General features: G+C 37.3%; 1 protein-coding gene across 1 annotated transcript in view; it reads right to left on the minus strand.

Moving 5' to 3' along the window:
- Window positions 1-327: 327 nt before the first annotated feature.
- ABCB7 (ATP binding cassette subfamily B member 7) overlaps window positions 328-25787 on the minus strand; it is a 43359-nt gene continuing 17899 nt past the window's right edge. Inside the window, exons 5-16 of the mRNA XM_040572494.1 lie at window positions 19398-19530; window positions 18687-18955; window positions 17414-17502; window positions 17244-17331; window positions 16131-16305; window positions 13998-14155; window positions 13297-13460; window positions 13006-13135; window positions 12385-12556; window positions 8763-8866; window positions 7062-7169; window positions 328-4350 (exon numbers count right to left, since the gene is read on the minus strand). Coding sequence (XP_040428428.1) covers window positions 4132-4350; window positions 7062-7169; window positions 8763-8866; window positions 12385-12556; window positions 13006-13135; window positions 13297-13460; window positions 13998-14155; window positions 16131-16305; window positions 17244-17331; window positions 17414-17502; window positions 18687-18955; window positions 19398-19530 — 1809 coding nt within the window. The 3' untranslated portion in view covers window positions 328-4131. The remainder of the gene's footprint in view (window positions 4351-7061; window positions 7170-8762; window positions 8867-12384; window positions 12557-13005; window positions 13136-13296; window positions 13461-13997; window positions 14156-16130; window positions 16306-17243; window positions 17332-17413; window positions 17503-18686; window positions 18956-19397; window positions 19531-25787) is intronic.

The raw sequence follows: 25787 nt of genomic DNA on the forward strand, positions 1-25787 counted from the left end.
GATTTTCATTCTCATCAGCATGATGCATCTAATGTGAGCGCTCTCCATATGGCTTTGCAGCTCAGTACACTGAAGTTTAAAAAGACATGGAAGTTGATGGGAAAAGAATCTGTGTGCACTACACAAACTTACCTTTCTAACTGATCATCTGGATTGGTTACCTTATGCTAACCCACAGCCCTGTAATTTGTTAGGGATTTCACTGTCATTCCCAAACACTGCAAACAATTGCTTTTACTAGAAAAGTCAATTCAGAGCTCCCCTTGCTAGGTGGAGAAGCCATACTCCCTTAGCTGTTATTAAAATCATTTTAACAGGACACCCGTATCTATTCACAAAGATAAATCCTTTATTTAGTAATAATTATCTGTACACAGATGAACAAGAGGAATCAGGGTAAGAAGTCTTCCATCAAGCTGTTTACACAATATGATCTTAAGCTAGCTCTTCTTGTTGTTCTTGAACATTATCAGCTTACTGTACAATGTATATTTTACATTTCCATTCTGAAAAGAAATCTGCACATAATTTAAAATCTTAATTTTAAGAGATTTAGGTAACTAATAATCTATATAACAGCACTGCTGAGAATAAACTGATGGGTCATCTGCAAGTAGCAAGTTATAAACTTCCATTTGTAACAACCAGAACACCATCAACCTCTCCACCAACTAAGTAGTTTGCTAACCTAGAGGTTACAATAGGCAAAACGTGTTGTTTCCTATGCTTAGAAGATCTTGCATAGGAATTAAAACTAAATTCTGTAAGTTTACAGTTGACTATATACTGCAAGAAGCGGCCACTTTTTTATGTCTATTTTTCACAAATACATTTCCTTTATAAAGAGAGCATTAAAAAAAGTGAATGGCTTTTTCCACTCTAAAAACGCAAACACATTTTATAATGGTACTAGATGACTTGACTTTTGAAAAATGACCAGCTAAAAGTCCAGGAAAATTTCCAGAATATGAAAAGCTGTTGTTTAGAATAAGTGGTGTTCCAGACTACAGAAAAGCAGAATTACTAAAATTCACAGAGGTTATTAGAGTGAGTTCCAAAATATATCATTTTCCTCTAAAATTGTAGGACTTTATAAAGAGATGCCATACATACCATCTTACGACTCGGTGTAACAGTGACCAAGCCCTCGAGGACATGACTCTCACATCATTGTGTTTTAAATGTCTTCTGAAAATGGTGACATTTTGGAGTCACCGTACATAAAAACTCCAAACAAACAAAGAAGTCTGAGACAAAAAGTTTTACCTTCCAGCAGACAAAAGAATCACCAAGCATTGCTACTACTTCTCCAAGATGCCTGCTCACAAGCTAAACACATCACTCAGTATTTTATCACTGCAGCCATTTGACAGAATTGTGTGAGGCTGCTGACAGCAGAGGAGCCTCATTTGCTTATTTACAACTCTTCAGCTACGCATTGACTTTTTCTGCTTTTACAGGAAGTGTTTCACCATTTAAATTGCAAAGGTGACCAGGGGGAACTTATGCTATCATTAACCTTTTTGTTTTTCCATTTCTTGTGTGCTGCTGCTAAATTTATAATGGGAAAACATATTTTTGTAACCTGTGCCTAAGAAGCAGATGGACAAGCACAAAAAACATTCACTCAAATAAAGCGACAAAGAAGCCAGAGTGTTTATCTAGCAACTCCACAACACAGCAAGTTATTAGACATCTCCAAACCTCACTGTAACTCTTTAAAACAAATACTCTACTGTGTGACTACCCTCCTTTTTTTAGGAAATGTCTTTGTTAAGGATTAATAGCAGTCATCCTGTTTGCTTAAAGCTTCAGCGTGTGGGTTGGCACCAAAAATGATGGCAGAGACAGGTAGGTAATGGCCTTACAGCTACACCAAACCTTTTACAGGTTTAAACTTTGACCACTTCTGGTATTTAACATCTGAAAACAGTCTTTGACCCAAATCTGTAATACTCAAGACTCCTGGAGCATTTGCAGAATCCATCCCCAGTGATTAAAGACATCAACTTTGTATAATCATTTGTTGACCTGAAAACTTACCTTCACAATCAAGCATGGCATTAAAATGGCTTTTGGGTTCAGGCTGTTTAGAAGATAATGCTAACTTCTGCATCAACTTCAGACAACTACTAGGATGTCTAAACCCTGCAATATGGGAAATTGTTCATCAAGGAAAAAAAAACAAAACTTTTCCTCCATTTTCAGACTTGTGACATTTCTAAAGCTTGTGCCAAAGGGGAAAAAAATGTTCTTAATTGAAATACTATTTACAGCCTTTGTACATTATCCACTGTATGAAGCAGCAGAAAAATTATTTAATTCCAAAAACTAGTTCTTGAGGTGTGGAGGGGGATCAGAGAGAGACGATATGTTTTCTTTGTGGGTGTTTTTTTTTTTAATCTATTTTTATTTTTTATTAGTCACAATATAGGAAAGGGAGACATTTCAACACTTGCATCAACCTTTTGCTAACTGTTTCTGGCAGTTCAGAGATAACTGCACCTTTATAATCAACAATACTGCTGTTAGAAACTAAAAAAAAAGAATTAGTAAAAATAAAAGGAAGATTGTAAGCTAAAGGAATTCTGAACTGTCACTACATCAGCAAGGCTTGTGGACTCCGAGGATGAAAATAAATGTCCTTGCATTTGATACAATTTTCAAGTAATTTTTAACTGGGGATTAATTACAATGGTGGGGGAAAAATCTGTTATAGAGGGAAAATGAGTGACTAGCAGAAAAGATAAAGGTTTTAGTTCCTTTACGTTACTGTTCCTATATTTTGTTGCAGAGAAGGGTATAACAAAAGAATAAACACTATTTAGAGATAAGTTTCCAGAAGCACCAAATTCAGTGTTTTGCTAGTGCCCACACTAAGAAATTTTGCACCTGATTTACTAGCATAATTACAGGGGTGTAATTATACTGGTATAATTTCCCAGGAAAAAAACAAACAGTTGCTTTTCAACATCCAAGAGTAAGATTTTTTATTTTTATTTTTTAATTCCAAAATGAGGAATTATACTAGAGTAACTAGTGATAAATAGATATGGTAAATCTCCCTGAAAAGATAAGGCCTAAAAAAATACAATCCCATTGTGTCTTCCAAATCACAAAGACTGAGGTTTCTGGGCACTGAAGACATTTTGACTATTGAAATCCGGAGATTCTTACAGCTACACTTTCAATATTATCCAGGTCATTTTCTCACACATTAATGACATAATAGAAATTCATGGAAGTTTTTATTGAATCTTAATTGCTCCCTAAGACCATCACTGAAACAGAAAGAAGTGACTGCATTCTGCTTTGACTACTATAGCAGATGTTGAAGATAAGGAATACTGAACTTGGACTTTTTTTTTAATTTAAGGAAAAGCTTCAGATTCTTAATATTTGCATGCAACGTTTTGTATGTTTTCTGTAAATTTTCTGTAAAGTTGTACCAAATTTTTTCAATTCCAGATTTTTGCCAGCTCTTAAAAATATTGTATGTTCTTTTTTAAAAGAACACCAATACATTTCCAGATAGTCTGTTATGAAAGGTGTTTTGTAAGAGTGAGGTGGATTATTCCAATACTTAGCTTGCTACTAGAAACCTGCAATATTTTGTTGAAGCTTTTCTTCTTCTTCACATGGAAGAAAATTTTAAACCAGAACACCACTCCAGAATTTAAATTGCATCTTCCTCACTAGCAACTGAGCTCAAATTAGCCTAATTACAATTAAAACATGACATTTATCAATCAATAATGATGAGAAAATCTAAATCAAGGACAAGTCTGTTTACAATTTAATAATCCATCTCAAAGCAACTACCAAGAGAATTTACCAATGCCTAAAATTTGCCATAAAGTACACTCTTACTTGAGAAGTAAGTTTAAAGTTTTTGAAAAAACTCAGCTCTTGCAGATTGCCACTGAATATTGGAGATTTGCAAAGATGTAGAATTAAAACTCCTTTGGTTGAAATTATGTCCCTCTGAGAAACTGTAAAACCGCAAAACTGCAAGACCCAGGAAGTTTTTGAATGTTGACTTTAAAAAAAAAAAGAAAATACAAGAGCTGTGCTTCACTGTAACCTTGTGTGTATTGGAACCTGCTATAAGAGATTAATCCACGATCATACTTAGCACGAACAGTTTCCACAGCCTTTCACACTATTGATAATTTCTTCTTGTAGCTTCTTCCTTTCCTCCTCTTTGGACATCTGATTACTTTTCTCTCCCCAGTTTGGATCATTATGACTATTTAGTACTTTGCTGCTCTGTGTGTGCCACATCTCATAATAGAGATTGCTAGGACTTGCAAGAAGTTCTGCATGTCTACCACGTTCCACAACTTTACCCTGTAAAAGAAGGGAAGTTAAGTCAGTAAGCAATATCACCAGAGCTTTAGGAATATAAATGCTGCCAACATATGGGCCAAAGTTTCACAGTATGGATTACAACAATTCTGAGTTAGGAGAAGCTTAGAACAGCAATGGAAAGCTGAATATGTGGTGCACTGAATTGCATGTTATGTTGCATGCTGAAAACGAGGAGCTGTATTCTTCTAAAGCATAAGTAAACAAGAGCATAGATGCCTTGTGTCCACCTGGATAAAATTTAAAGCCCATCAACATGGAAAAGTTTACTATCTAAACTGGAAGTGCTATTTAAAATAAACAGAGGAGCAATGTGCTAAATTGCTACCACAAAAGTCACATGAATGTACCAAAACAAACACATATTTGCCTCTGCTTGGTAAGAAATATACTTAATCTACATTGAGAAACTAAAAGAGCATGCAAAGAGGGATTTGTACTAGATAAAGAAAATGCATTTAAAATAAAATCCTAAAAACAGCTAGTGTAAATTGTGCTTCTAGATGGGTGCTCGGTTACTTCTGCCATTATAAGTGCCATCATGAAAACTGAGCGAGCAGTTAGTTCACCTGTGTTCTTTGTTTCGAAGGGCAAAGCTGATTTATTGACTATCATGACGGAAATAGGAAGGAAGAGTTGGGGAGGAGAACTCAAATCCTACAGACAGTGAAACAGCACTACTCTTCAGAAAACCTGACTCACTCATCTTTTTAATTTGAGAGATACATTTGCATTTGCTGACTTCAAATTAAAATAATGTATTCATTCTCCAGCTATTCTTTCTTTTGGGAAAAGACAGCTACATGGATTTTGTATTAGTTCCAAATTCTGATTTACAATTAAATCTACCTCCTTGTGACAGCCGCTGATGAACATGCTGGGAAACAAAATTGGGTCTTGTCACTTTTATTACTAGTCGTGCTGGTAGAATATGAACAAATATACACTTGACCAACATTAACCGCAGAATTTATTTAAAAACTAAGTGGTTAATTTGGAGAGTTCACTGTAGTGGAGACTAAGCTTTTGACTGATGACTTTTTTTTTTAATAGCTCTTGAACAATCACCAGAAATTTAACTTCTCTGTTCAGCTTTATTAATGATATTGATCTTAATGCTGCAGTGTTTGTTTACATAAGAATTATTCAGATTTTATCTAGGCAAAGATGCTGAAATTGTTGTGCCGTATTTCTACTGCTAAGCAAAAAGAGCCACAATCATCTTGTCACCTCATTTAGCTGGTTGCTAACACAGCACTCATCAATCAAGCTGGGACAAGAGGCAACTTTCTGCTAAGCAAACGTCAAGGATGCCTCGCAAAACAGTCATCCGCTAAAAAGTGCTGCACCGTGCTGCCTTACTGATCCACTTACTCTCTTCCGCTAAAATCATTCATGAAAGTGAGCACCCTAGCTGTTTTACACTTTTGGATTGTGCTTTTATTTTTAATTCAAGTTACACTGTAACACAAAACACACTTTTAGTAAGCTGTGAAAAATTTGCATCGAAACAAAAAGTCACAGATTGCTTTATAACACGCTAAAAAACACTTGCAAGATGTTGTAACATGCAGTTACATAAAGCATACACCTTAGAAAATGATTTTTCAGCGAAAGTCAAAAAAACAAGTAGAACAAAAGCAAATGAAAAAGAGCTGCAAAGGGAGTGTTCTCCACTACTTCAATTTGAGATTGATATGAAGCTGAAATTTGTACAGCAAAGGCAATCACGAATGTCATTATTTCATAAGATATTGTTATAATTCTCTGTTAAATCATGTTCCATACTGCAAGAATAATTTATTTTAGATATGCACATTTTTGGTCACTAGATACACAACGGTCACAAGTATATACAGAGTAACTGAAATAAATGAATGCAGAGTTAAATTTAACATCTCTTATCAGTAGAGTAGAGCACTTCATTTTCAGCATAAGCAAACAAAAAGAGTAACTATGAAGTTACAATAAGAATATTTGTTTTAAATCTATACCCAGTCATGGGTAACAGAAGAAAATAGACTTAGGACAGACTGAATGAGGGCTGAATTGTGATATTAGTAAATCAAATATTATAACTTCTCTTTTCTTAGAAGGGAAGTATACAGGAAGGGAGTAATTGCACATTTTCTACAGGTACAAAGAAAACGATGTTGAGTTTTATAACAATGAGATTGGACAATCCTACAACAGTTTTATCTGCATGGAAACAGAATATGCTGGACTCTCTCTTGCCACTGAAAGAAAAAAAAACAATGGATGTTTCTGAAAAACAGACACTCAATGAGTAATGAGAATGAAGCATAAACTGGAGGAACACATTACGAAGCCAATCTGATGGGAACATGTAATAAATCAGATTAGAATCATGCAATGTTCTGCCAGTCCCAGAGCATCAAGCAAAATTTGTCATAATCCTTATAAACACCTGTAATTAAATGTACTATTCAAATGAAGTAAAAATACACACAATATACAAGAGTTGGACATGCAAGTTTCTACAACTGATAAACTGTTAGCTGCAAAGACCTACAGAAAACAAAGCTTGCACTGGGTTTTTCTAACATAGTTCATCTCTACAGAAAGAGCTTTTAGTAGCTTGGCGGGGGTGTTAGTATTTCAGAATGGGCACAGACTCTCTACAGTGAGCACAGATTATGTAGAAACTACGCTTCACAGGGCAATAGCCTCACCTGATCCAGCACAATGATTTCATCTGCATCAACTACTGTCGACAACCTGTGGGCAATGAAAACTGACGTTCGGTGTTTCACCATGTCCCTCATAGCACTGAGAATATTCTGTAAGATTAAAACACAGACATGCTCTTAAACACTTATAGGTCATATGAAAGAAATAAAAGGCTGTCTGGAAATATGCAAATTATTGGAAATGAGTGTTGAGAAATCTCTCTAATACTGCTATACTATCACAATAAGAAACAGATAGGTCTACAGGAAACAGAAGCAGCCCAAGCATGAAATATGAGGCCTCTGATAAAGTCTTCAAACAGGGGAGAAGGAGGAAAAAAGAGCTTTCATTCATAGAAAAATGCAGATATCCCAAGGAAGAAGTATTACTTCATTTCAGAAAAACCTCCCTCTGTGTAGCCACGTTACAGAAGCAACATAAACAACAGTAAAGACAAAGAAGAAAAAAAATGATTTTCCAATCAATGAAAGCTAAAGAAAAAACTCTCAATACCATGCCAACATGGAACACAAAGTTAAGCAATCCTGGGATTGATCCATCTGCTGCTTCCTTTGTGAGCACTTTGCCACCTTCCCAAACTGTACTCAGTTGCAAGCAGCACCAATTGGGAGTTGGTGCCCTCACTACAGTAAGTGAAGTGCCCACTTCATTTTCCTGCAAAATGTTTGTCTTTGTCAGAAAACATTCCAATTACCTGACAGACTTTTGTGGAAATGTTTCATTTTCATTTGCTGTCTTTAAAGTGCAGCTCTGCTGTGAAGCTGTCAGCTTTGTTTATGATTCTTGCCATAAACACAGCAAAATGAAAGAGAAAGAATCAAGAAGGGTTCTGTAGAATAGTGCGTGTTATGAACGTTTCTGGTCCAATGAGGAAGCTGTACTATATTTTAATGAGGTACTTTATAGGTGTACTGTTTGTACTCTGATTTCTTTATACCTGGAAAATGAAAGCAATTTAGTGATTACAGGTCAATAAATTCACTCAATAATCTGCATAAGTGAACATAAACACAGCTCCAGCTCTCGTTTTTGATGACATTAGTTTGTGAAATTACTGCTGGTGCTGAGAGTTTTGTGTTTAAGCAAAGACGTAGTTATGAAGCCTGATGCAGTTACTGTGGTAGTGTCATGACATCTATGTCACAACACTCTGATGTTTCGGAGCCCTTCCTGTGAAATGAATACAAATTAATACCAGCACTGCAGGTTACGCCCACCTGATTTGCATCTCAGAAAGATGCTGCGCGATGAACAGGAGTTTTTCTGCTTTGCGTTATCTCACAATTATTTAAGACATTTTAAATGAATGCTAGATGTCATCTAAACATATTTTGAAGTGGACTGGAAAGCTTCACGCCCCATGGCCACACCCGGAATTTACAATGGTATCAGAGAAGCACGTTTAATGGTGAACAGGACCTCCAGAGTATAAAACAGAAGATACACCCAGAGACCGAGCTGCTATTCTTCACTATGTCTCAAGGTGGACAGAGACACATCTCTGGTCTGGCCTTTAGAAAAAGAGATTAACCATAGGATCTCTTAACAATCCCAGCAAAAGATATGATAACCATCTGGCAAAAAGAACAGAATTGTTTTCAGGAGGGAAAGAACACGGAAAAAGCATCATAATCAGACATCATTACACCACTTAAGTTTTATATTTCTTTATCCCAATTTACCTCTTCCGTAATCGAATCTAAAGAAGATGTGGCTTCATCATAGAGAAAAATAAGTGGCTCCTTTAACATTGCTCTAGCAATTGCAACTCTTTGCTTTTCTCCTCCTAAATAGAGAGGGGTGAGGGAAGGAAGAGGAAAAAAGATGAAGTTACAATCATGACCTCCAGAATATTCTAAATTTAACAGTGGACAAGACTTTTTTGTTTTGTTTTTAATTTTTTCAATAGAGATCAAGTTCCTGCTCCTTGGTAAATCCAAAGTGATTCAAGATTGATTAGCATTTTAGACAGGGACAGAAAACTCTTTCATGCATGCCACAAGGCAAGAGCCTCATACACATAGCTGAGGATGACAATATACAGTAACTTACCCCACACAGCTCCAAGTATGTGCTCATTTGCCTGCTCTAAGCTATGCCCTGTGCAGTAACTGAACACACATAAATCCTCTTTCCCCTTACAAATAAACCATACTCTATCCATGCCTGCTGTATTCTACTTCATGCACCTTGAACGTGTTTTTTTTTTTCTTCTTTCACGTCTCTCCTTGAAGTTCATCTACCTTTTCATTCCTCTCTGGCCCAGAGTAAAAGTGTCCATACCTAACAGCTTTAACAAACAAATTTCATTTAAGAATACAATTAATACAGTACTGAAAACCACCTTCCTTATGCAACGTACTGCCTGTTGTTTTTTGAGGTAAGCAAGTTTCAGACTAGTTTCCTTCCTTCACAATTCTTACAGACACTTACCCAAGAATAACTTAGGACAACGTTAACAGACAGGAAAACAGGTGCATTTCAGAACTTAAAATCTGATAAACATTTGGTATGCAATACAAACATTTCACATTCATGCACTTGTCCCCTCTTGTTTCATTCAAGACTGTGAAACATTCCATTTAACATCATTACATTCCTGTTAATGGTCCACACCTATCAGGAGAGAACATGCTTTAATAAACCATTTAAAAGGCTGATAATAATCACGCAGCTCAAATTTTAAACTGTCTCGGGCAGAACTCAGCAGCAATTAGAACTGCACAATTTACTCAGTCGATTTTAATACTCTCTCTCTCTCTCTCCTTCAAAGCATGTTCAAAACTCACAGCTTGTCAATATCCATGTTTGAAAGACATACAATGATAACAAAATCCAAGGTCTTTCCTTACATCTGTAGCATACAGACTTGTTTCGTGTTCTTCCCCATTCACACTCAGGACTGCAGCATTTTAATTGTTTTGTTCACAAAGTCAGGGTTCGGGGTTGTTGTGGCTCTGTTTATTACGCATCTATTATAAAAAAAACACTGCAACACATTCTACTTGAAAAAGCCTAAACTTCTATTTCAAGGTAAACAACAAGACATTCCAAACCTATTGTTGGTCAAATCCTCTTTCTAGAAATTACTACTTTTGGGAAACAGGCAGCACGAGAGAAATCTTTCATCATCATCATTGCCCTCTGCAGTGCAGCCAGTCCCTATTTTATCTTCCATTCGCTCACCCAGATTTGTGCTTCACATTTTATTCTCCTTCTAACATTCCTCTCTGCATTTCTCCCTTTCACAAATGCCCGTGCTTTCTCCTGCAGGTACATTCCGGGTACAGAACGTAACCTCTGATCCTGTTTGAAAGAGTCCAAGATTTCAGCAGCTGCATAGTAAGAAAAACCACACAGAGCTTGCTCTCTTTGCAACAGGCAGCATCTGCCTGAATGTGCAGCATTCCTGGACTCCCACCAGTCCCATGTCCTCTGAAGATCCAACGTTGTCCCCAAACAACCTCAGTACTTTGACATTTCCCAACTCACTGGGACAGACCTGTCTCCCCTGTAGGGCCATACCTTGTTCCCAACAGAGCAGACTGCTCTCCACTGCTCCATCCTACATGCAAATGAAAACTGATGACCCATTCTTCAGTCTACCGACCAACAGTGTCTTATACACGGCGTCAGGGTGGAAGAAAATTAACCAGCTCTGCCACGCAGGCTTACAAGCTCGCTATAAGACCTTGTATTGAGGAGGAGTTGTTTAGAAAGACATGTCCTACATGCCACCAGTGATACAGGGTCTCCCCAGGCAGTATGTGCTGAAGTCTCTTCATTGCTACTCTCTGCACACAGTTCGGCACTTATCAAAATCCTTCCAAACGTTTTAATTGAGCTCCCATTTATCTTAACAACTTTAAGTTTGTTGTACTAAAAAAAAAACAAGTGAAAAACTGCCCCAGCACTACTCACATTGGCTAGCAATTATAAGCAAAAACATACAGTGCTTTGCTTTCTCAAAATGAGGCAACAGGAGATGTTTTTAATGAAGTTTGCAACTGCTTCTTATACTTCTCATAATGCCCACCAAGGAGGCGAAACAAACCCATCAGTGAATTCAGTGGGGAAGCCTCACAAAAATGATCATCCCATTTTATCTTGCATCACATATCTATTAAAAACTTTAAGGGCCAAACGAGGATAAAAACTTATTGATGATGATAATAAATAATAACAATGTCAGGTAATAATGGCATAATAATAATCACATACCCTTCAACATAAACAGTAATTTTGATTTTGTTTTATTCAATGTGCATTTCCTGTTACATTTATGTGATGGACATCGTTATTAGCTTTCTCTCAAAGCAACTGCAACCTAAGAAATTTGAAACTGAAAGCATTTTATTGGAATCTTGCTACTACCTAGAGGAGTTATACTTAAAGTCCATACATTTATAATCCTATGTCCTACAATAAAAAACAGAAGAACAGGGGACGTGATTTAGACATTCCCCAGCTTCCATGTGATCCCTCATTTTAGATTATCATTCCCTTAACTCTGCCACAGGAAGAATGTTTGCTTTCCTGCATCATCTTCCCTAAAAACACGGGTGTGTAATTGTAATATTACAGATGCCTGGAGAGAAGAAGTAAACTGAAATTGTGTAAGAGCGGCCAAACCACGGCTAGCATGCCTAGCAAAGGCTGGCTAATGCTGTGATGCTGCTTTCTGGGGTAGGACAGTTATGCCACTTTACATGGTACGTACCCAGCTATGGAGGAATGCTGACAACCTACACTTCAGCACCAAGGCCATGTTACATAAATCCATGGCTTGCAAATACATAGACACCACTTTTGCATTGTTTCTTAAAAATGGTAAGACAATTGCCCTTTTGTTATGAATAAGCTTTAAAACAACTATACTGCAACAGCAATATATCCCACAGCATTACTTACTATCAACTGCAAAAATAAGTATCTCACTGTCAGCTGCTATGAGTTTAGATTTAAAAACTCAAATTTGGAAGGTCTCCTACATGCAAAGCACACAAAGCTCCCAATTCTATTCACATGCATTCCACTACCCAAATACATTACAGGAAAGATCATTTTTATTTAGATGCATCTACATGCTTACATATTAATTCATTTAAAACTATCCCCTGAAAATGCATTCCTTCAAGTATCTTTAAGACTACAGTTGTCCAAACTTTGGATTTTTGTATCAATATTTAGCCCTGTGTTTATATTATAATGTAAATGAGCTAAAAGCAAGCCTGAGGAATAAATTATGCATTGAACTTGGAGGTAGCAGACAGGGTACAAGAGCATGTGTACCTAAGGGCCTACCTGAGAGCTTGAGGCCTCGTTCACCAACTTGAGTGTTGTAACCATTAGGCATTCGAAGAATAGCATCGTGGATTCCTGCCAACTTTGCTACGGCGTACACCTCTTCTGGTGTTGCGCTAATATTGCCATAGAGCAGATTGTAATAGATGGTGTTATGGAACAGAACAGCGTCCTGCATTCACGGAAAGAGCATTTGAAACAAGAAACTGTGAACAAAAAAACCTGTCCCCAGTCCACGAAAGAAATAAATACAGAGTAGTTTGCATTTTTCCACAAAGCCCAAAAGTAAAAGTATTACGGGAAATTTCATTTCCCAAAAACGGGCACATTTCATCGTGTCTTAAGTATATCATGCATACTTTCACCACTTTGCTAACTCATCATAGGTGGTAATCAAGTATAGAAGTACATCAGTTAATGAGAATCTGCCTCCAGCTTTAAGAGGCTTAAACACATTTGAGAAATTGGGTCCATGTAACGACACACACAAAAACTTTGTAATATTTCCAGAAAAAAAAAAGCACAGTGACTTTCAAAGGAAATAGACACCACCACTGAATTAGGACATTCTGAGAATTACCATTATTACAGATTATGTGGGGAGAATGAAACATGTTATACCTGAGGTACAACTCCTATTGCCTTTCTCAGACTTTCCAAACTGACATCTTGTATGTTCTGGCCAGCAACATAAATGTTTCCTTTCTGAGGTTCATAGAAACGAAACAATAATCTCACAATTGTGCTTTTCCTGAAATTGAAAAGGATTGAAGCTAATGTTACATTCCTGGTTCATCATTTACAATCTCCAAACACTGATGTCACATACAAGAATAATAATCAAAACAAGAACAAACATCTAAAAAACGCCAATCAATGATGCAGAATTTTGGATTTAGTCCATTTACCCACCCTGACCCACTACCTCCTACAATGGCCACTTTCTTTCCTGCAGGGACTTCAAAAGACACGCCAGCAAGGACTTTCTGCCCCTCAAGGTATTCAAAATGCACATTATCAAAGGCGATGGCAGCAGTCTGTGGTGTGATCTGCAGGGGTGGAGCCAGTTCTTTGTCCTATTAAAAGAAGAGTGCCACTTTACATGCTGCCCAGAAAGTAACTCAAGCAGTTCAACAAGCTAAACAGTCCATTTCCTAGCTCAGAAAAAGGCAAATAGACACTCCAGCTTGGATATGTTGAAAATAATTATAATCAGCCACACAAGTAAAATTGGGTTGTTCCTCCTTTTCCTCAAAGAAGGTAAAAATTTCTGTTGTAAACACTCTGCTTCACAACTTCTTCTGCAGTAATAAATTCTGCATCATTAATTACAAATAAAAATAAAAGCACAATGCATAGATACTTAAAATCTCAATACAAACACAGCTTCCATGAAGCAACTTTTGCTGTCACTAAAAGGTTCTGCAAGAAAAAAGCAGCTGCTATTGCACTAACTGCACTTAAAGAAGATGCAGGACAACATCCTTCTGCAACATCTTTCTTGAACAGAAACTACACCTGGAAGGTAACAAACACAGTGAAGTGATAGCACTGCTAGGGAACACCCCTATTAAGTAACCCCATGCTTTAAAGGAAAATAAGCTACTACTTACTTTGATTTTGGTATCTACACTGAGAAGCGTAAACAGTGTATTCATATCTATGAGTGCTTGTCTTGTCTCTCTGTATACTGTTCCCAGGAAGTTCAGGGGAAGAGACAGTTGGAACAGCAATCCATTCACCATTACTAGATCTCCAACAGACAGGCTGCCTTAAGACAAGAGAGATGAGAGAGAATAAGGAGGCTTGAAGGGCTGTCTTGTTAGGAAGCAACAAAATAGCTTTTAAAAATAATCTAGTTTCTCATATCACATTTCTAAAACCAGAAGTCTAAATGGTCAACATATACATTCCTACTGGATCAGATGTTATATAGGAAGGTGTCTGAAACAAGTGGCAATGTTGGTGTGAATTTCACCAGAAAAGCTAAAAATAGCACCTGGAAAGTAAGACCAGCAGCATTTCAGGAAATTCACAAAAAATATCAGATTATGAAGTTGTAAGTTCCACAGTGAGAAACAGAGTCTTATGTAAGTTAAAAGCACAAGGAGGAGAGGAACTAATACATGAAAGCAAGCAATCAGGAAATACGGTCATTTTGAAGCTAAAGTAAAACTGCAGACAAAACCAAACTATGGAATTTGATCAAGAAATCAAATGACTATTACTGTATACAACAGAGCTGCCAAAGCACAGCGTGAAAACCTCTGGGCAACTTAATATCAAATACATTGATCAAGGAAAAATCATAGAATCGTTTAGGTTAGAAGGGACCTTAAAAGATCATCTAATTCCAACCCCTGCCATGGGCAGGGACACCTCCCACTAGATCAAGTTGCCCATGGCCTCATCCAACCTGACCTTGAATACCTCCAGGGATGGGGCATCCACAACTTCTCTGGGCAAGCTGTGCCAGTGCCTCACTGCCCTCAGAGTAAAGAATTTCCTCCTAACCTCTAATCTAAATCTCCCCTCTTCTAGTTTAAACAATTACCCCTTGTCCTGTCTTTATCTGCCCGAGTAAAAAGTTGCTCTCCATCCCTTTTATAAGCCCCCTTTAAATACTGAAAAGATGCAATGAGGTCTCCCCAGATCCTTCTCTTCTCCAGGCTGAACATCCCCACCTCTCTCAGCCTTTCTTCATAGAAGTGCTCCAGCCCTCTGATCAACTCCATGGCCCTCCTCTGGACCTGCTCTAACAGACCCACATCCTTCTTGTGCTGCGGGGCCCACACCTGGATGCAGTACTCCAAGTGGGGCTTCACATGGGCAGAGTAATTTAGGATATTAAGGATAAGCACTAGCTAAAGCTTAGTAGTCACGCTAGTTCAATTGAACAGACACAGAGATGATTTAAAGCCATGCTTCTACCCTCCTGCTTAAAGGCTGTTCTAAATTTTCTGAGAGACAGCCATAAGCTGCACTTACTGACTTACCCATTCACAGTGGAGCTTTTCCCTTTCCTGGCATCTCTTAAAAAACAGAGCAGACGCAAGATAGACAACATGATGTAAAGGTCTACCCTACAAACACATCTGGATGCTAAGAGTGTTCAACGCGTCATTGTTTTTACTCTAAAATCACGCGGTCCTTTAGCTGAGCCTCATTCTGATAATGCAGTCATCTACAATATTTGAAGCTTGTACTGCATCCTCCTAAACAAGCAAGTTTTCCTCTATGCAGTGAATTAGACCAATATAGGTAGAAAAACTCTAGCACATGGAACCAGAATCTTTTAATAAAGCACCTTTATTAATCTAAGGAATGTGAAGGACACTGCTAACAAAATTACATTTGTGTATACACTGGGGAAAAAGTTCTGGTTCTTGCCAACATGGGAAGGAAGAAGGGTAAAATGAAAGGACCCTTGTAGAAATTAAAAACTTTCCCCAAAGAAGCGTTCATACTCATAGAAGTTCCTTCCAAAATCCGTCAACAGAAACTTGCCTAAGATGCATTTTCTTAGGAACTTTCTCTAACTGCTAAACTTTTAAAATGTCTTTAGCAAAATCGCCCTAGTTGCTGCTATATTTATCATGGAACTAATAATGCTCCAGGAAACTCCAATACTCTCAGGAAAACACAGTTTTAAAATGAACTATCACATCAACCACAAGTTAATTAACACCTCTAGTATGGATTAAGGTAAAGGAGAATCAATTTTAGCTTATAGACAAATCAGTTACCTGCAACAATGCCCTGGCTAGCAAGCACCATGATGGCTGTTAAGCCAATGCTAAATATAGCACTTTGTCCAAAGTTGAGGAGAGCTAAAGTAGAGGTAGTCTTCAGAGAAGCATTTTCATATGTCTTCAAGAATCCATCATACCGTTGGGCCTCATATTTTTCATTATTGAAATACTACAGTAGACACAAAAATAATAAATGAGACATTCTCGATCATACCAGACTACATATCTCACTAGTTACAAAATTCAGCATAAGCATACCACATGCACAGACACCCCCTGCCACCCTGCAACAAATCTAACAACTACAATGAAAGGAAGATAAAAAGATTAGTGTACAAAACCTTTATGAGCTAAGGTCACTCTACAAATGAGAAAATCCAGCACACCCCGCACTGGGAAAGGAGACAATACAGAGATCCCTGCCATCCTCATGTTCTACTAACACCGTCTCTCAGAGAGCTTCTACACAATTGATACCCAAGCCAAACATCAGCTGCTACTAAAAAGAAAAGTTTCTATTCTCCAGGTACTAGAGCATCCTTGTTACTGCAATGATGGCAAAGTCTCGAGAACAATAGTTCTCGTACAGTCTTTCTTCTTCTTTCCAGGTCTAGCTATCCAATTAATAGAAGCATAATATCAACATGAGCATGCTCAATTTCAAAACTGCACAGGAACTGTTCAGAGCAGCAGTAGAAAATTCAATAGAGACCTGATCTTTCACGCAAAAATTGCAATAGAGTGCTACAAAAAGTAACAGGTGAAGAAAACAGTATGCGTGGTCATTTGAGAAGACTGTATGCTGCAGGCTGACAATCAGAAGGAAGTTTTTGGAAACACACGCACAAGACTAAGTTTATACTTTGCAGAAACTGATGGTCAAGAAAATTCAGTCATGAAAATCTTAGTCTTCAGCAGCAAATAGGGTTTTTTTGAGCCCTGCTAACAACTTCTATGCTATTCTACCAGTATCACATAACACTCTTCAAATGAATAATGTTTTTTAAAAATGCACTAATGCTCCAAATATGTAGCCCTATAAAAATAATCTTATGACTCATTTTACTTAGGCTGACAGAAATAAAACAACGGAAAGATCTCTCTTACCTTCACAGTCTCATAATTTAGTAGCGAATCAATTGCAGCATTACCTGCATCGTTATCTGCTTTGTTCATTTCTATTCGAAACTTAGTCCTGTAAAATGAAGGCTTAATACAGTCAAAAGTTCAGGCTGAGCAGCACTAAGCACTCTGACGAATCTGAGGGGATGGCTTACCTCCACTGTGTAATTCCTATTGTGAATGCTGCATATGCTCCCAGTGTCCCCAGGGTTACTAATGCAAACTCCGCACCACATTTGTAGTACTAGAAGATAAAAATTACAATGACTCATTTTTTAAAGTTAAATACTTTTAATTAATTTAGAAATATTTCTTCCACTGTGTCTCAAATTTTGATATCTCAGTCCCAGACACAAGAACTCTGAAGATCCCTCCCACAGTCCCTGCTCTGAACCACAGGTATAAACTCACAAGTAGCAAGGATAAGAGTATAGGTTAAAAAAATGAGATAAGCAAGAGCTAATGTATAACATGATACTAGAAAGTTATTTTTGCCATTATAAAATATAAATGTTGTCAGTGTTTGCGCATGGAAATATCTGTTTACGAGCTCTTTCAGTAGACTGATAGAAAGCTGAAGACAGCAGAAGAAATAAGTGGCCTTGAAAACAATTTATGAAGTGTTTTCTCTACTTCGGAGTATATCAGGAGAGAAAAGCCACAGGAAAAAAAAAATCAGGCAAGTTGGCTGTTAGCCAGCTTAATTTGCAACTTCTAAAGGTTATATAAATTTAACCAAATATCATCAGTGTTTTTAACTTATTGTCACATTGAAGTGATTCAAAAAGAAGAGAATAAACAAAACAAGATTCTTACTTCTAATTTAAACTGTATAACCAACACCTAGATTTTAGCATGCAAATATCCAAACACCCCGATTTAAAAAGGCAGCAGGTGTGATTTATAACATGAAGTTTAAAATTGACCTCATCAAGCTTAAAACCTGCAAAGAGATGTTTTCCAGAAGATAACTTTCAATTTTAAATTACAGAGAAGAAAAGATCAGTATTCAGAAGGGAGCCAATAATCACTCCCTCCCCTACTCTCAACACACCAGTATGTAACATTTCTGGACATTTATATCCTGCCTTCTCAGTATGTGCCCAGATACATTAGACACTTTTGTGCTCAGTTTACTTTCCTGATTTCATTTTTTCAGCAATTCTTTAGAAGAACATTAAAAACTCTCCACATAAACATCATTGGCTAGAGGCAGGCATTGAGCACGGAAATAATTTCAGATAAGGAGATTTGAACAACTAATATTTGAAAAGTACAAATTACTCTCCTTTACAGTCGCTTTTACAACCAACATGTAAATTCAATTCAACTCATTTTTCTTAACACTTTGCAGACTTTGGTAAAGGTAAATCAGTCTTTTAATCCTAAAGAAGACAGTTCCAAGCCACAAACAGAATGAATACTTACCAGAATTCCACTGACAAGTGCCACTTCAAACATGGTAGGTCCCAGATTAAATACTAGTGCACTAAGGACAAAGCTGATACCTCTCGTTCCTCTGTCAATGGTTTTTGACAGAGCTCCAGTTTGCCTACTTAGATGGAATGCTAAATCCAGGTTATGAAGATGCAAAAACACATTCTTTGCTATCCTTCTGATTGAATTTTGCGCTACTTTCCCAAATACTGCATTTCTAGCTTCGTTAAACAATGCCGCCCCAGCTCTTGAGATGCCATCTAAAAAAGATGAAAAATTTACAAAATGAAAATAATTATTTTTACAAATTCCCTTCATGCATGAAGAGAATGTTAGACTCATTCTTTACATATTTTCAACATTCTTACTTCAAAGCTAATTTATATTTAACTGATTCAAAACTTTATGCTATTTTTCACTTATAAACCACTGCATGTGTATATTAAATCAGTTTTATTTTCAGCTGGATATAACAAAGGGTAGGATTTATAATCAACAATTGTTTCTATAACCTTTTTTTTTTTTTAAACCTGGAACATCAGAAGCAAGGTTACAGAACATTGGAAATAAGAGGTCAACACAGAAGCCACTCCAGAATAACTGTTCCAGATGCTAGGTGGTGCAAAGGTGGGAAGCTGTGCTATCCCACTACCTTGCTGAAGGAAGTTAACACCTGTCAACAGATTTGGGAATCCCACTTACAGCCAATGAGAACAGCAGTTGCCACAGTTGCAACAGTATTTGGTGCATCACTCAGGTTCAGCATGTTTCCCGATATCTGGTTGAGGTTGTCTACTGCATATTTGAACATGAAGGGAACCAGTATATTCATGGCCTAAAAGCAAAAGAACACCATTTACATACTGAAACATATCTATGCTACATGAGCGTTTTTTCTGGAATAGCTGCACCGTTATACTTGGTTCTTAATCACTTAGTGCTGGTGGGATGGCTCTCAATTTCAAGTAGAATATTCTCCATACTATAAAGTCTTTAATCCTGGGACTGCGGGGTCATTTGTGTGTCCCACACACAAAAGATCGACTCCTGCCCTAAACAAACTGCAACAGCACTGTTTACTGAGGCAGAGTGCTCATTACGGCGGTGGCAAGATTGGGAAATTAATCAAGGAGCAGACGCTGCATGATGCATCCTCAGTGCCACTAAATTATGCTGCCATTACAGGGTGCTTGCTCTGTGCGGCAACACTTGGTAAGAACAACTACTAGTACTCGAAAACCAAGCTACCCACGTGCTGCTAACTCCAGGCCAACCAAGATACGTTAGACCAAAGCTCCAGTGAAATCCAAGGAAGGAAGTTAATCCCCCCTTTGTCTCTTCTGACAGTTAATATTGCCTCAATATTTAAACAATGCTTTCCATTTGCAACATGACTATAAACATTCACGTGGTATCTACATTCATCCTAACATCTCCACTAACCCCAACAGTGACACAAAAGACTCCATAGTCTACAAGATGTTATGAATTGCTTTAACATTAGTTTTCAAACAATTATACCCACCCCTAACATGTGCTATGTCGCTACATATTTTTGTAAGATCACCACAACCCAATTGCATCTCCTCCAGCAGCGGTGTCTGCCCTATATGTAAGAAACAAGACAGCTAAATACATAAACAGATCAACTTTAGGACTGCTTTTATTTGCCCTCATACAACTGTAGCATAAGAAAATACTGAAAGTCATAAGGAAAGTATAAAATCTTAAGTCCTGTTAATATTTCATTATTGCACCATTCATTTATAGCAACAATAAAAAAAATGCTGTTACACTTAATTAACAGAATTCATTCATTCAAACTGCTTCTCAGATTTCAAAAATAACATATACAAGTTTCTTAGCAGTTGAACAAGCATCTTAAGACTTTAAATCTTACATTCATGGCAGATGTTAAATCTGTTTACAATCAATTGACCTCGCGTAAGGTTGTGGTTTTTTAGTGTGCTTTTTTTTTTTGGTAATTATTTAGAAAAGAACACAGGCAGATGACAAATTATTTCACATGGTAAGAAAACAAAACCCAAAGCAGATTGACAAAGATATTTCAGTTCTCTCCACCAAATGTTTTGCATACCCACTTAGATCTCAACTGTTTTTAGGGACATCAGTGAGAACTGAAAGTCCAGTCAAAATCTGTGTAAATTAACTAGAAAAAACTAGGCTTCAAGTGAAAAGAGTGGCAAAATCTTTTATAAATTCAGTCCAAAATCAAGCTGGAAGATAAAATTTCTAATAATTATAAGAACTATCTCAGAACCAAATATTCTCGGTGTTAAGAACTACTATAAGTAGTGGAATGCAAGTACTTAACTAAAAGAGTTTTTGGAAATACTTCTTCATACTAAAGGTTTAAAGAAAAAAATAGCTAATTTCTTGAATCTGTTGTTTGTTTTTTAAACTCTGTTTTAGACAAGAGTTTCAAATGCAAATGAGGAAGGAATCCTTTCTCTTCTTCCCTTCTCTCTCTCCTCTCTAAAATACACTAAGCAGAAAAAAGTACAGAAAATTAAAAAAAGAACAACTAAAGTACAGCATACTCTATACAGCTCCTGAGAGGAGACAAATGAGATATAATAGCATCTAGGTGAAATTATTACTGGTTGGTTTGTGGCTGAAAAAAGAAAACAGCTGAAAGATCAGGTCCTATTTCAAATACGCTGCTCTGAAATTTATCTAGTGCAAGCCTGAGTGTCACTCACCAATAGCTCTCTAAGAGACTAGAGTATTGAAAATCTCCATTATTAAAGTCAGATCTAACAAATACTATCAAAGCAGCAGTATACAATGACGACTGATAACTTCAATTATACAACAGAATAACAGGTTACTGTTATAACGTGCTTAAATGTTAAGCATGAAGCCCTACAAAGAACTGAGGATGCTATTAACAGAGATTTTCCATCTTTACAACACCGGAATCCAAATACCCACCCCCCCAGCCCACAGGAAAATGAAAAAAACAAAAAAACAAAAGCCTATTATTCCTTTCAGAGTTACTGAAACTCATTTTTTGGTGGCATTTTGTTCTTAATGAAGAAGAATATACTACCGTTTGCGTGATAGTGATGACCAACATGACAGAGTGCAGGTTTTCCTGGGAGAGACTACTCAGTGGAAAATAAGAGTATTATAATGCAGATTGTCTTGATTGGCTGCAGATTCTTACAAATCCCGCTGCAGGGATTTTACTCTTCAGTAAACTGTGTTACACTACAGGTAGTTTAGAAATAGAACTACAGATATATCTTAAAGTCCATTAAAAAAAAAAAGAGATGTATTCTTTAAACTGCAGTTTTCCACTCCCAATTAATTTAATTGATAACAGCCTACAACTTTGCAGAAACATCTTCTTTCACATCAATATAATTCCACCCAGCAGAGTATTAAACGAAATTTAAAGCCTGGTCTCAGGTTATAGTTGTTCTGACTCTTGGAGGGTAAAGTCTGAATAATAGGCAGCCCAGTATTGCATTTCATTAGCAATCAACGCAGCCTGCTGCTTTCTAGTCATAGGAAGAAAAAAAAAGTTAATCTTACAAAGTTTATAGCAAGACAGATGAGAGACCATTATTAGAAATAGGTCTTTCCTACTCAATTTGTAATGTCCATGAGATCATGTTCCCATTAATGGAAACAAAATTTCAGCCTTCTGCACAAACTCCAGCTACCTCTTTTGTAGCTAGCTGACGCAGAGCACAAAGCTTTAAGCACACGTAGGTACTGTGCAAAGCTACCATGCAAAGCAATCATCTTAGGCAGTATATCTATATATGGGTTTCCCTCCTCTTCCTAATGCCTGAAAGGCTGATAACAATTCCCATTAAAAAGACAATTTAAAAATAAATTTGTACATTTTCTATTTATAATTTTGAATTAATAGCTAATCCCTGCCTGAATTTACACGATATCAAATACGGCACCCATGAAGTCATCCCAACTCAATAGTCCCCAATTAACAGCATGATATAGTGCAATACATCATGCTTAGATGAGTTTAAACATTTTTATTTTTTAAATGACTGCACTGTTTTAAGCTGATAAAGCATCAACATCTCTATTCACTTATGGGACTGCACATTTTTAGGGCAAACAGTCTTATCTTTCCTTTTGTTTTTCCCAGTATTTCTTGTTTAATAAAGATGATGAATGAGTGACAGGCTGAGCCCCAACATAATAAAACTGGTCTACAGTGAACTCTTCTTTTGACAATAATTCAATGAAAATCGTTGACCATTATCTCTGGGCCAATATAAAAAGTATAAATCCAACAACTCTATTTGTGGAAGTACGAACAGAGAACTCCATCCCTTACAGAGGTAAGATTGCTAACAAAAGCTAGAAAATGTGGTCCAAAAGAGAGGGAATGCCCATCTAGTTTTGTGCCTTCTTTGAATTCACTGACGATCTTAAACAAGTTCTTCAGTAGAAGAAAAACCAATTAAAATCTAGAACCACTTTTCACCTAAAACTTGCTAAAAAAAACTAACAGTCTCTAAGGTTTACTGTGATTATCTAATTCCATGTAATCACCAAAAGGGCTCAAACAAAGACCATATGTACTTACTGTAAGTGATCGGATAGGTATCATTAAATGTTATCTGTATGCAAAGATACAGTACAATACTTGTCTATTTAGCCAAACAACTTACTCTCCTGAAACTTACAGAACTAGCAGCCAGTAGAAATGCAGATAGTCTGAAAGATTTCTCTGGCTTATGAATAACACATACTTGTTCTGTGACCAAGAGGCCAAAAAACATTGCAGACTCACAGAAGCGACAAGATTTTGTCATAGTCACATGTTTAATCCAGCTCCTCAGGAGCCAGAGCACTTTTTTTTCTTGTGCCACGAAAGAAAAAGGGAAGAAGAAAAGGGTTTATTACACATATCCCAGAAGAGAAGACAAAAAAAGAGAGGGAATGTGGAAAAATCAAAAGCATACAAAACCTGTGCAGGCTAATCTATGCGTCTGAAAACATAGATAATGCCTTGTGTACGCCTCTCACCTGTCTTCCTGTTGCAACTTTCAGATGACACAAGTCTAGATAGGCAATAAATATTTAAGATAAAAATTTAAAGCATGTCATAATATAACAAGTCTTCCAAAGGAAAAAAAAAAAAAAGACCTTACCATCCCTGGAGCAGACTTCATTCTGTCAGCTCCCAGTCATAAAAAGCTATACAAACAGCTCACTTTGAAGGCTAACAATACTACTAGCAGTTATGTGTAGACAAAAAGGAACCAAAAATCACAGTAACTTGTTTAATGACAGGCAACTGGGCCCCACTAAAGGAGTCAAGACGGATTATAACTGCAGGCTCTTCAGTAGCTGCACACACACTCAGCTTTTGTTTTGAAATTGAGTTCTACTGAACTGGAAGACTGAAAGAGATAAGAAATAAGACAAATTATTTCACAAGCAGCAGGAAAAGGAGGTATGTTCTCCAGCTTCTTTGTGTTTTGTGGTTAAGCAAGACCAAATCAAACGCAGTGTGAACTTCCAGAATTTTTCCTGTGGCTGAGGATTTCATAAACCACCTCCCCTCTGTGGTTTCTCTGGCATTTTCTTACAAGAAAATTGAAGCCACACTACAGCCTCTGTCTCAGAGCTGCTGTTTGGATCTTTTAACAGGAAACTTAACTTCATATATAGGTATAGAACCCCTAACTCCTTTGAGTAACTCAAAAGTAATTGACCAAAAGGCTTACAAAAGCATTTCTTACGGTGAAAGGTGACCAGTAGCAGGCATCATGACTACACAGTTCTCTGTGCAAAAGCCCTAAGAACAAGCAGCCTTTATACCAACTGCATTCTAAGGATGGAAACCCTTCAGATGCAGACAAGTTCACAGTGAACAAAGAAAGCAGGCCAGGACTGCAGCGAGGATAAAGATACGCTGGCATTCCTGTGTTGACAACTGAATAGCAGCAAAACTCTAACTGCTTGTGTGGTCTATCAAGTACGTTGTAATTAACCTCACAAGCAGCCAGAACAAAGGCTCCCCAAATCGGACAACAAGGAATCTGTACAGGTTTATTCATGGTCCAGTCAAGTTACAGGTAAACTGATTCCTATTTCATTCCCTGTAGGTCAAAGTGACCTCTAGCTCACTCTGGACGAAGAGCACGTTCAGGGTTCAGAGATGTGACAGACTTACCAGCTCTGTACCAATCTACTGCACGTCACTCATGCCACAATAACTACGCGCATACTTCATGTGTGTAAAATACGAAGCAGTTTATGAAAATTTACCCCAAAAGGAAGAGTGGATATTGCTTAGGTGATGAGGAATAACATGTTAGATTGCCGTTATTTTGTCTTTGAGATCTAATAAAGCTTCGTTATGATAGAAAACCACAAAACAAAGAATGTTAGCAAAGGATCGCTAGAAGACATCCATGAAAATTTTCACACCAGCCTGTTACAATACACAACGAGCTCTCTACAGATGTATGTTTTCCCAATGAAATTCTTGTTTGCCCCCAAAAAAAACATTGTTACAAAACACTTCTGTTTTAACTGGCATCTCCTAAAACCTGAACACAAAGCTCAACAGGTTTTCTGCTGCCTCCTTCTGGGAAGCTGCTTTGGACACCAGGGCTTCCAGGCTATATTTGAAGTAGGAAACTGAACACTTAAGAGAGATCCAAACATCCAGTTTCTTCCCCAAAGAGCAATTAAATGTCTGATTTTCTGACATGGGACTGGGGAAAACATGCAGCTCTCCCAGCAGAGAATTTCAGTTGTATACCAAATGCCCTAGCTGGTGTTCTGGCCACCTGTAGTTCAAATCCAACATGACATACCAAGCTACGAACCAAAAAGGCTAAAATGCCTAACTAACCTCTCCAGTGAGGAAGCATTACTACAAGAAACTCCACAGAACAATTATTTCCAAATCTGAAGAAACAGAAAACCTTAACTGGCTGGCTACCGGGTGCTAAGTACCTACAAAGAGACTTCTGTGACTGAGAATAAAAAGTGCCACCACTGCCACAAAGGAAGTTACTTACTGCAGTGAAATAAGCTTTAGCAACATTATTAATGTCTCAGACTATGTGAGAA

Source organism: Cygnus olor, chromosome 13, assembly GCF_009769625.2.
Source record: "Cygnus olor isolate bCygOlo1 chromosome 13, bCygOlo1.pri.v2, whole genome shotgun sequence".
Classification (NCBI taxonomy): Eukaryota; Metazoa; Chordata; class Aves; order Anseriformes; family Anatidae; genus Cygnus; species Cygnus olor.